General features: G+C 44.3%; 1 protein-coding gene across 1 annotated transcript in view; it reads right to left on the bottom strand.

Annotated features, from left to right (window-relative positions):
* The window catches only part of sgcd (sarcoglycan, delta (dystrophin-associated glycoprotein)), a 92,731-nt gene that overhangs the window by 40,419 nt on the left and 39,111 nt on the right, over nucleotides 1-13,201 (bottom strand). The window contains exon 3 of the mRNA XM_018700559.2: nucleotides 3,658-3,759. Within this exon, the coding sequence (XP_018556075.1) occupies nucleotides 3,658-3,759 (102 nt within the window). The remainder of the gene's footprint in view (nucleotides 1-3,657; nucleotides 3,760-13,201) is intronic.

A 13,201-nucleotide genomic window follows, 5' to 3' on the forward strand; every position in this document is an offset into this window, starting at 1 on the left:
CCTAAATTTATTCCGAGCACACTTCGTCTCACACCAGTGCACAAACATACAGAGCTCAGCTTTTAGGAGTGCTCTTGAGTAACAGAGTTGCTAAAAGCCACCCAGCTGGGATCCAACTAAAACTTCCCTCAAACTACAGTGAGCACTTTTCTGATAAACTCTACTTTAGCCAGAAATTTCCGACTGACAGCCTCAGACTTCACCATGTTCATGTTCTGTCTGCAGACAACACACTGACACTCATTAGCTCTTATTACCTGCAGCTGTGCTCGGCTCAGTCATACACCGTGAATTCAGGTTGTGTACATGAAGAACATCGACTGCTGATGACGAGGCAGTTTGAAGTGGATTCACACAGAGCTGATATCAACCAATACAGTCATTCATGAAGCAGAAAGAAGAACCTGTGTTGTAGCTTCACAGAGATTCTTCATAAAGATCCTTGATAGTTGTTTGTACTCATTTATCTGCAGACACAGCTGTGAGTTTATTAAGATCACCTGATTCTACTTTCTGACCTCTGTAGTGTCAGCTGGAATCTCCTGAACACACTGCAGTGAAATGTGCAGGATGCTGATCCAGCCTGATGAGAGGCTTGCTGGATAAACAGGGGAAGTTAATGTTATGTGTGACACTGACATGTTGTCCCTCTCCACAGCAGCAGGTTTGAGCTTCAAAAGCTTTTCTAGCATCCAGCTTATCGTTCCATCTCTCTACAGATTTTCTTCCCTCTGCCACAGTCTCTTGAAACGCCTCAGAGAGGATACTGCAGGAGTCCTCTGGGGATGTTTGTGTACAGTACATGTGTTAAGTCTGTTGTTGTGTGGCGCTTCTGATCCACTCTGCCTCCCTCTCCTCTTCGTTACTAATGCAGCAGAGCATATTACTCCCAGCAGGATGCCTCGACCAGAGAGGAGAGAAAGAGAGCGAGCGAGAGAGGAAGTAGAGGAGAGAATGGGAGAAAGACGTGTGGAGGTGCTTATAGAAATATTTCTTGGAGGCAGAGCTGCTCCAAAGGCTCAGCAACCTCGCTGGTTGAATTAAACCTCAGTAAATTGAGCCAAAGGACCAATCTTCAGCAGCAGTCAGAAATCCAGCCTGGTCTCATCCAAATAAATCTCCAGCTTACTGTCCGGCTCTCTTGATAAAGAGCTGGGTAACATACACAGCACGGTGTGAAAGACGATGGTTAGTTGATTAATCAGTTAATGGATTTTAAAGTAAGCTCGTTCATCAGGTAAAAACAAAGACCATCCACAGCCTCCAGATTCCTCTGTGTTCACATCCAGCACATACAGACCAACATTAGCATCCAGGTGGATTCATGTTGGCACTACACAAAGAAACTTTACAGTGAGTAGAGCTGGGCAGCTCGTTACAGTTACACTGCTCACAGGAGGTGAGAGCAGTGAAAACATACAGAGAAGACTTGACAGGAGACAACATGTAGAGACCTGGTTTGTATAATAACAGCAGTGCAGTGAGGGGTTTCCTTGGTTATATTCCAGTTTGTTGTCGGTCTGTTTGCTCCAGGACTGACCACTTCAAATCACTATTCGTCTCACTCTGCCTGTTTATTTCTCCCTCCTGCTCTGCTGTTTTCTATCTTGCTGCTTCTTCTAGTCTTTTTTCTATTCACATCCTTTCTGTGTCTCTCACCTGTCCTACTTCTTCAGCCCATTTTCCACTGTTTTCAGGCAAATGTTTGGATTTCACAGAAGTAACAGAAATCTTTTGTACTTTCAGCACTAGTCTGGCAGCACCAAGTGTTCTTCATTTCATGAACAAAGAGGAACACAACAGCCTCCAGCTAAACAGCCTAACAATATTTATATTTCTGAATATGATGCTCATGCACCAGCAGCACCTGTCTAAATGCAGAGCCACGTTAATGCTCCACAGATCCGCAGTCATCCAAAGCTGCTTCTTTCACCAAATGGTGAAACAGGGAGCTCGTTTTAATCGGAATATTTTCTGGTGCCATAACATCACACTGTGAACATGTTGTGCTTGTTTGAGTTGGTGTTGAACTTGGCCGCCTCCTGCGTGTCACCGCCTGTCAAAATATGCTCGCTGGCTTCCCATCTCTCTCATTCTAATTCAGTCCTCCTCCATCTGTCCGCCTGTCTCTGTCTCTATTACTGCGTCCTCTTCTTCTCTCTCATTCCTCATCTCCATCCTCGTCCTTATTCCTCTCTCTGCGCCCCCCTCCCCCTCAGCTTGCGTAAGGTCCTAGACAGCAGAGATAAAGCACGCTGCTCTCTTGCATTATCTGTCCACTACCTGCACACAGCTATTATTACTGCGAGAGCAGAAGACACAGAGGGAGAGAGTGCACATCACGTTATCGTGCCCATCTCTGCATTTCTCTAACATCTCTAGGCTTGGATCCTCACTGCAGTTGTTATAAGGACGGCAGGAAGCACCTCAGAATGTTAATTTGTAATCAGACTTTGCATTTGGATGGCTACACCCTCAGATTTCCTGTCAGAAAACGGCTGCTGAAGTCGTGTCTCTGAGCAGATAGCATGTTGATAACACTGCTAAGGCTGTTGTATGTGTTTGTTTCCCCACTGAGACCATCTGGTTTGAAGCAGGTGCGCTGACAGGGGCTACGTACACCGCGCTTGTCATGATGTTGTGTTTTCTTGTCTTGTTGTGACAAGACGTGACGTGAAGTTACATGACAGTTACGGCACAATAATCTCTCCTTGTTTTGTCTTGACACAACACGGTACGACACACCTCTGCAAGTCACATCACAACTGTGCTGCTTTGACATGTCCAATGACAGGCTGTGAGATGTGACATAACACGACTCAACATGAAATATCTTGTTATGACGCAACATGACACAACATATTTAGATCCTGAAATTTAATGACATTTCTTTTTCTGTTTATCCATTTTCTGCCGCTTATCCAGAGTCAGATCGTGGACCAGCAACGTTTTCCACTTCTTCACCCAGTGCAGAATGGTGAGCCTGGCCTCTGTAATTTCTGATCCAATTCTTCCTGTCACTACTCAAGGCTCATAACCACAGGTGAGGGTTAGAGCATAAATTTACCAGTGAATCAAAAGCCTCATCTTTTGACTCAGCTCCTGTTTCACCTCAACGATCCAGTACAGTGCCATTTCACTCCATCTCCACTTGAACCTGAAGGGAGCGATCCACCGTTTTCCAGCAGAGGACCGTGGCCTCAGACTCAGAGTTTCTGAGCCTCGTCTTCACGTCGTATTTCAGGCTGGAGGTCACGATCTGATGAAACCATTAACCTGACACCAGCTCCCGGACCCCCCTCCCCCCCCCCCCCCCAGTCAGTGCCACTGCCGACCCCTGATCCCACAGGATACTAGGAGTGAGTCCGAATGTCCGGTGGAAGCTCAGAACAGAAATGTTAAAAACATGTAGATAGAGTGAGATGAATACGCGTTCTGTCGCTCGTCAGAACACGAGGAAACATTTGGCTAGCAGGTCATTTACACTTACATAAGACATAAAAGGCATGGTTAGCATGGTTAGCCTAGTTAGCATGTGTGAATGTATGGCACTGTGTTAAATCTCCCTCTCTGGTGGTCTCATACTCATCTCTAAAATGAAATAGCTGGGGTGTGTAGATGTGAGTGTGTGTGTGTGTGTGTGTGTGTGTGACTTACTGGTTTGGACTGGATTTCTTTGGCATAGAGGGGTTGGAGGAACTCAGAGTACCCCTCCAGTTTCAGGCCCTTCTCTGTTATTCTGAGGTTGCCCATGCCGTCCTGTGAGGAACAGAAGACACAGACACAGTTAGTTGACGCTGCCAATCTCCTGTTCCACCACATCCCCGAAGGTGTTCTCCTGCATTCAGACCAGGAGACTGGGGGTCACGTTCATGAAACCAGTCTGAGACCGGCACTTTTGCTTTGTGACATGGAGCATTGTGATGCCGGAGGAAGCCGTTAAGATCGTGGCCTTAAAGGGAAACACACACACTTCTCCTCTGACCTCTCTCATTGACGAGGTGTGTCCATCTGCAGACCATCTGAACATCAGCTGAGTCTGTCTGGCATCACCCATCAAAATCCCTGAGATCACATTTCTCCTCCGTTCTGATGTTTGATGTTTGAACATCAGCTCCATGATTTCATGCTCCGCACTGCTGCCACATGATTGGCTGAGTGACTCAACAGGTGTACAGGTAATAAAGTGCCTGTGACAGACAGCTGGTACTTGTTACAGCACTCTGCTGCTTGTTGATCAATGACAACACTTTGCTGTTTAAGCCAACACACTCAGGTGTATCATGTTGTGTAAATATCACGTTTATGTTCGAACAACAACAAGTGATCCAGACTGATTTATTCATTTATTTAAGCTGCTCTGACACACTGTTGTTTAGCAGAGCATGCCTTCTCTATCCTGTAAACACGTACATACAAATAATTTCAGAAATAATCTAAAACAACAGGAGCAGACAAGCTACCAGCTCAGTGAAAGCAGTCACAGTCAGTTAGAGGACGATTATTAAAATGCTGTTTGGAGAAGTAGCTGAGTTGAATGTAAAAGATTTTTTATTTATGGTTTTCAGTTCTATTTTTAGGACCATTATCAACATCAAGAATGAGTCAGTGCAGCTCCTGAGGGCGAGCCAAGACTCTTCACAATCTTCTCTTCGTGTGTTTCCTGCCAATATGGTGCAGAGCCATGAGCATGAATCGCTGGCTGTGTCCAACACCTGCCATTTTATTCCTGACACCTGCCGTTTGATAACAAACACCTGTTATTTATCGATGCGGCGAGAGACGGCTGTGTGGAGGAAAAATGACTTATAATCAAACACGGCTGACGGTGTGAGGGAAGATGTTATGTTCCACAGGTACAAACTATTACACTCATTAAACTGTCTCCCCTGTTAATCAGCTGCCCTAATCTTTTAATCTTTTTTAATGCAGTGATAGTTGTTGATACCTGACTTCAGCATTAGTATTACACACTGATTCACTGGCAAACACGGTGCACACACTGCATATATAAACAGGAGCTGGGCTGGAAAGATTTTTATCATCAAATACAAAAGAATATGTTGTACAGGATTTAAAGATTAAACAATACAGTGTGTATTCAGTTTATCAACTGTGAGCTCAGAGAAATCCTACTGTGAGCAATACTGTATATAAGAGGAGGAACTTTGTGCAGTATTGTGCCTAAACTGTTCACACTGATGGAGACACAGTTTAGAGATTTACCAGGATGTGATGTACAAAAAACTGAACGTGCAACAAACTTCATATCGAGTTTATTCACCTGACTGACCTGGATTTCATTTTCTCAGTTTTTATGCTACAAACAACTTAATTATAACTTAATCAAGAAATAAGTGAACATTTCCATACTTTGTTCTTTACTCCTTCAAACATGCACCCAAATGATAATTTTACTTTCTCTCTGCAGAAGCCAGGCTCATTTAAACACGGTAAAACATCCACTGCTGATGCATGCTGTATTTGGTCATTTAAGAGAGTTATTTTAAGGTGACAGCAGGCATAGAATATTATTTCATAAAACTGGGTAAATAAATTAGCGTAGCAGCAACCCAGAGGCTATAAAAGTGCATTTGTAACAAGCTGGTCATTGATTGAAATTCAGCAGTAAAGAGCAAACCAGAAGCGTTTTCCCTTTACCTTTCCAAACACAGTCAAGGTATAAAAAAGACATTATCAATGGTTCCTTTATTGCCCTGTCTCCCAATTATCTTCTAGAGACAAGAGAAGACAGCAGCTACTTGGCAGTCAGTCAAAGGTATTGCAGCAGTGTTACAGATTCTTCCATTGTCTCAGTCGGTAAACCAGAACAGCAACACACCAAAAGACATTAACCAAGAGTGATAAGAGGAAATTTGGTGAGAGGAGACTTGGCTCAGCAGCTGCTTTGATTCAAACACTGACTAGTGAGGCTGACCCTTCACTTTCCATCCAGTCATTATATATATTATATGAAATCACCCGCTGGATTGTTTCAAAGAGAGAGAGAGAGATAGAGAGAGAGAGAGAGAGAGAGAGAGAGAGTTATCTGCCTATGTGATCTTCTCCTGCAAAGACTTTTTTGTTTTCCCGCCGTCTTTTGATCCCTCAGGTTCTGACGAGCAAATGGAGATCAAGACCCCTTGAAATCCCAAAGTAACTGAGGACGGTTTTCAAGCCTCCTCCATGTAATCCTTCCCCCCACTGTGTAAAACATATTAAAATTCTGCCGCTGTTGTGGCAACGGGGGGTTGAGTCCTGGACGTGTTGAGATTGTGAATTATCCCAAGGTGGAAATCAGCAGGCCTGTGAGAGAGGGCCCGGCAGACGTTATTCAAAGTCTATTTCCGACATTTTGATGACGAAAACCGATCTGTAAGAAAGGACAGACTTCTTCTTCTTTCCCTAGCAGAATATTCCTGCATACATGCAGGTCCTGGAACACAGACGTATCCACAGATCCAGTGTACACTCAGTGATTCCTCCCACCGGCTACCTCATATCTTAGTCTGGATTATCGCTGAGGATGCATAATAGCTGGAAAGTAATGTTGTGCCTCGGCCCGTATCTCTGCCTCTCCATTTCACACTGAGGAGATAAGTCATAATACACAAAGAACTGAAGTAAGAAATTCAGCTCGTGTTGAAATACAGTCTTAAATTGGCTCTATTCCATAAAAAATAACTGACAGCAGTATAAGCCTCCTAATGGAATAATAAGAATCCATTTACAGAGACATTTAAGTTTTTTTCACTTGTGAAGGCAATCTCCTGCTATTGTGAAGTTCTAGTGCAGAATAACTGTGAATACACAAAAGCTGGATGAAAAAAAACCTAGAAAAGCTGCTGATTGTCAAGGACAGGAATGAACAGGCTTTCACTATGAACTACTCATAAGACACTTAAGGAAAAGTCTGTGAAACGAAGGTGCATTTTAAGATGGCTGCCCTCCCTCTGCTGCACTGAAGCTCCAGAAACTCTGCAACAGTTTAACAGTTGTTAGTTTATCCCTGTTACAGTAACACACTCATACTGGGTGACTGCAGAAATGCTGATGTGAAAACTACTGCTCTGCAACTTAATGTGCAGTTCACTGAGTGTTTTTATGTAGGAGGAGGTGAATGAGTGAATCAGGGAGTGATGTTGGACACAGACATGAGGAGGCTGTTTCAGCACCATGGACAGAGACACAGACAGACTGAGACTATAACATGCACTATAATACTCCACCATTTTATCTGAGTGTGAAATTTATTCTCTGTATAAAAATATTCCCACAATAGAATTAAAAAAATGTCCATGAGATGCGCGCTATTTCCTGCTGCAATCAGACGCCTCTCCACCTGTCAGTGATGACACATAATAATGATGATTCCTGAGTGGCCATTACCTCAATTTACTGTCTGCTGCAGAGCAAACTGTGAGTGTCTGATGTATAGTGTGGCGGTGAATGAGTGAATGAGAGGGTGACTGTGCTCACAGACCAGGGCTGAATGAATCAGCAGCAGAGACACAGTCGAGTGAAGCACTTTGTCTCAGTCAGCCTCCAGCCGCCACATGCAGTAATGATCCGAAGCGTGACAACGAAGAGAGAGAAAAAAAGTCACGGGAAACCCGGACAAAATACAGAATGCAGGATAATATAGCAGGTGCAAACACACTATTCATTTTGTGTAACTTAATCCAGCAGCAGCCGTCAATAAAATCACGATCTCTCTGCAGAAACTGCAATTAGACTTAACTCAAAACACTGAGCACATCTGCACTGTTTGCACTTTCTTTTCCAGCCGAAATTTCTCCTTTTTATTCTCTACAATGAGCGTTGTGCTGCAGCCGGCACAGCGAAGCGAGGCGAGCAGCCATGAATAATTCAGGACAGCTCTTACCAGGACAGAGGCCTCTGAACACTCAGGTGTGCCTCCTCTCCTCTCTCCTCTCATCTCTCCTCTCCTAAAAACACTGGCTGAGTCGTGAGTTTGAGATTCTTCACATCTTGTTCCTTCTTGTCACCTGTTTTTCTTCTGCTCTGTCCCTCCATCCGCTCCTTCCTCTGTCAGATGATTTCATCAAGACGCTTCAAATCAAGTGGCATGAAATTCTAAATAACTTGCTGTCAAACAAATAACAGATTATAGCAGCCAACACAATAATACTAAATACAATTCAATAATACCACTCAGTCACCGAGACAAATACAACACAGTCTCTCTCTCAGAATATATTACTGACGTCCTTACTTTAGTTTTTTTAGTTCGAGAAAATATGAGAATTTCATTAATTCAGAAAGTTTGTGAAGCAACTTTATAATTAGGCAGCGCTTTAAAACAACCTGAAGGCACATTCCTGCTCCTCAGAGGATGAACTCCTGAACTGAAACTTCTATTTCCACTCTCAGCACAAAATGTCCACTTTGGATACAGCAGACAGTGTGTCAAAAGCTACTCGGTATAATGATATTTTTTGGGTAATTTCATGCACCAAAGGTGTGCAACCCATCCATCCATCCATCCATCCATCCGTCCATCCGTCCATCCATCCATCTCTTTGCTTTGTTGTGACATAATTCATCGCACATATACCACGTTTCCCCTCATCCCTCCCTCCCCCTCCGTAATCCCTCCCTTCCTCTCTCCCTCTCTCCCCACGTTTGCTACTACAAGGACTAAATTGATCCACTCCTCACCACTCTGCTAGCTCGATGGTTATTGAGAATTTATTGTGTTTGTGTGTGTTTCTTAGACTGATTGTGTGTCTGCTAGATATGTGTGTGTGTGTGTGTGACTGCTCTGTTTACCTGGCTGCTGAGGAGAAAACGTCTGTCTTGTAAATAACATTTGTGGCTTCAGTTCCTCCTGGTATTCTCCAGGTTTATTTGGTGTGTGGGTCGGCAGCCGGTGGTGGTGGTGGACAACACTGGATCCTTGACTCACCCTGCTCATTTCTGTCCTCTTATCTGTGTCCATCCTTGTTTCTTTATCTATACCATCTGTTGTCTCCCTCCATCTCCTTTTCTTAAGTCGACATCTTCAGAGAGCTGGGAGTCGCTGCTGTCAATAACGCAGAGCTCTCGGCCCATTATTGAGTGTCTGCATCGATATGCATCAAGCAGCCACCCGAGGCTAAAGCAAATATAGATGCCTCCATGCTCTGGGGAAACATTACGAGGAGTCAGACTTTTGCATGTCAGACATTTAGTCATACTTCTATATGGTTAAAGGTCACATCTGCGTTTGGATACTCCTACACAGTACCAGTTATTCTGGGATCAGGACTGAGGTGTTTGGCCAGTTGTCTCCAAGAATGAACAAAGAACCAAAAACTGCACAATGTGACTGTAATATAAGACGCATTGCTGAAGGCAGAGTGTTAGAGTGGGTGGATTTTTTTCTGTAAAACTTCTGTTTTGATGCCATTTTCCTCTTACAGCTCGTGGAGAGGTCTGATAAAGAAACAACACAAGTGTTTACACAGCAAATAAATGTCTGAAGGTGTGGAGGTCAGAACGGTGAAAGGGTGTCACTCGCTTACACACTGACCACGTGTTTTATTTGCATGATCCTAACCACACGTTAACCACAGTTTGTTGTCATGAGTACAGTCCTCTCCTAGACACAGCCACACTGTAGTTACCACATGCAACCAGGACTGTCTCATCACGCTACAGAGGAAATATTCTGTCGTCAGAATAATCTGAGAGAAGCCATATTCAGATTCAGTTCTACATATAGTGGCTTCAAAGAGCTGACGGACTCAGAGCTGACTGTGGGACACTGAGAGCTGCACAGATACACTGGTTGAGTTCTACCAATTCAGGGCAATTCAGGCTGCATTTCTTGGCTGCATTTGAAGCAGCCTTTGAAAAGGGACTTCAGACAATCTAGCCTCTGAACTGGGACACAGCAAGAGACAAAACAAAGGCTTTCATGAATTTGTTTCACTCAGGGTGAGAAGTAAAAATAGTAAAATTCCTCAAAGTCTGAGCTGTAGGTAGCTGGGAACTTTAAGTCTCCACCACGAGATGCCCAGAGCTGCTCTGCATCCTATAGCTGTCTGTGTTGGGGGATTCAATTTGTGCATGCACGGCAGAGACTCAGATACCATGACAATGTTATAATCACAAAATAGGAAGTGTAAATAACGTAGCACTGCGGATTATCACTTTAAATTACTGCCTGTGTAAATCTCACCCTCCAGGCAGCTTAAACATTTTTACTCCTTCCAGCACATGTCAGCAAATAATGACAAGGAGCTCAGAGGTAAAACCAAGCGGCGCGTGAGCCACAGGTAAACACACGACGGCCGAGGAGAAGCCGTTCTCTCGTTTATTCTCTCATTAACCAGAAACCTGTGTTAGTGTTTCAAATGCAAATGAATACATGAAAGAGCGCTCTGGCCACCTGCGCAGCCTTTTGGCAAAAAGCACTTGGAGAGTAAAATGAAGCACCATGGAGCAGCAACAATGCTTCTCTTCTATTCCCTCCCCAGACCCACAACCCTGAATGCTCTTTCAATCAGCCTCCGTCGGCCCTGTGTGGCTGCCAGGTGCCAAAATGGCCGAACTCCAAACTAATACGTTTTTCAATTGATCCATTTGATATCAACAACACCAACAGGAGAAAGTTTTCCCTTCTGTCCCACAGTTTGGGCAAAGCAGCACCTGGAGCAGCAGCTCTGAGAGGCCGCTCTCTTTCTCTCGTTCCACAGGTGATAGCTGCAACGTCATGTAGCAACACCCTGTGATGGCTATCACTGGAATTGGCTTTGAGATTGCTCTTCACAGCAAACCCCCGCTCCTCTGATTGAGGCCCTCGACGCAGCACCACATCGTCCATCAATTGGATGGGAAAGAAGATGGGGGGGAGGAGGGGGGAGGGTGGTTTGGAGGAGAGAGAGGGAGAACCCTGAGAATGAAAGATGAAAGAAAGGAGAGCAGGAGGGGGTATTGATAAAGTCAAGGAGAGATAAGACAGGGCAAAATAGATAGATACACACAGAGAGCAAGATAAGAGTAAAGAGAAAATGAGACAGACGATGTGTTGAAGCACAAATGAGGCAAAAGATGTCGACTGCAAGTGGAGTGAAGGGATTGGGGGGGGGGGCAGAAAGAAGGAGAGGAAGGCAATTCAGAAGAAAACATTACACGGGGAAAAATAAGCAGTCTGAATTAGATGCTGAGAAAGAAAGGAGGTGTCAAGAAGCAGAGAGAGTTCATGTCCACACTAATGTGGCTGAATTTGAGAAAGCCATCTTTTTCTCTCTGGTTGGGTATTACATCCACTTTAAGCCACTGCTTTCAAACCTAAGCTGCTCCAAAAAGCCCTCTGAGGTATAATTTTGAAAAGGCAGTGTGGAAGGACAGAACAGAGCTTTTTAAAACCACTTCAGCGTGATCGCATATAAAGCTTTCACAAACACAGAAGACCTGCTTTTGTTTAGCAATTATTCTCTGAAGCCAACCACGAAGTTTTACAGTGAGAAACCTAAAAAAGTCAGGCCAGCGATGACGTTTTTTGCAGATTAGCAAATGCTAAGAGTCCAAAAACCTGTTTCTGTGCCTCCCTCTGTGCTGGATGAAGAGTCAGTTTGGGCTCAGAACGTTTTATTTGCTCTCATTAAACGATTAAGAACAATAACAGGAGCAGGATACAGTGCTGTGAGTCTTCTCAGAGACTCTGCTCCCTGTGCCTGCGGCTGCCTAATGTCGGTGTTGCAGGTCGATAGATTTCCTATTAACTTCGTCTTCATCTGGGACAGACGGCGTGGCCCTCGGAGGCCGATGGCAGCACGGCATCAAGGTCTTCATGCTGGCAATGATTGACATGTGAATACACAAGCCTGCAGGCTAGCTGCGCTGGATGAAAGACACAGCGAGGAGTGAGGACTGTGTGTGTGTGTGAGTGTGTGTTTTAAATGTCGGTGGTCTGTAAATGGCTGCATGAGAACACTTGTCCTAAAATCCTGACGTTCATTTATGGAAAAGGCTAAAAATAAAATTTGCATTGGAAACACAGTGAATTGCAGTGAGGCATTCACACTGATGTGTCGACTTGTCTTGAGAAAAGACATTTGCGGCGCAATAAAAGACAAAAATCACCTTTTTCTCTGCAAATAATAACACTGGCTGAGTCCAGATTTTTTTGGAATGGGATGCTTAGTCACTGCAGTGGAGCAGTCCTTTTGGATTGAACTCTGAAAGTCACTGTATTTTATATTTCAGGATTTAGTTTGACGAGATTAATTCTTAGGCTAAGATTGGCTTTTTTTTTAATCCTCATCCTAAAACCAAACAACCTACTGAGGCCACTTTCTTACACTTTTCTCCTTCACACATTGTGGGGACATTCAGTCTCAATAAAGAAAGATGTACACACACATACACACACACAATAAATTGTGACAGCAGTCAAAGTGGTGCAATCATCTCCTATTATTATTAAGTCATTACTGAGGGCTAATTGGAAGTGCTTATTATTTTTATGGTTCTGGGAGCAGCTTCATGATGAGACTAAGTTGGTGACTGTCACAGCCACTCAAACACTCAAACACCATCTACTGACGGAGGCTGTGAGGGGTCACTGGAAGCTCTGACTGAGGTCCAGAGTTAAAGGTTGACAGGTGGACAAATACCTTCAAACAAGTGAAAACCCCTCGCTCACATAAAGATACAGATTCACTCTCCTGCAGGTGCAAACACATGGATCATTTCTATATCACAGCACAGCAGCAGTTTAATATGAATGTGCAGGTATCCACTTTGGATGAAGCTGATCACAGAAAGACGAAGTCTCCTCAGCTGAGGTACAAAGTGCCAGTGCAGCATCAACACAGCTCTCCCTTTGATCTACGCCTCCTTTCCCCTTTTCTTTCTGTGGAGGAGACATTCTAAATGAGGTCTTTGTGCTGCGCCCGAAGCTCCAGACGCCATCGAAGAGGTCTTCAATAAAAACGCCGCCCTCCTCTGCACTATGTAGAGATTTACGACGCACAAACTTCCATTGAATCTCAGGGTTGCTCAGATTGAATGGCCTTGTCTTCGAGGCACGAGCGCCATCAAAGGGACGCAGACGCCTGGAAGGTCTCGGTACTGTCAGACAGATGGTGGGAGGGACAGGGACAGACAGACAAAGTCAGACAAGACGAGCTGAGTGGCATTTTAGTTTTAGGTTTATACCGACTCTTCCTGAGGACATAAAAAGTCTCAC

Source organism: Lates calcarifer, linkage group LG20 (assembly GCF_001640805.2).
Source record: "Lates calcarifer isolate ASB-BC8 linkage group LG20, TLL_Latcal_v3, whole genome shotgun sequence".
Taxonomy (NCBI): domain Eukaryota; kingdom Metazoa; phylum Chordata; class Actinopteri; family Centropomidae; genus Lates; species Lates calcarifer.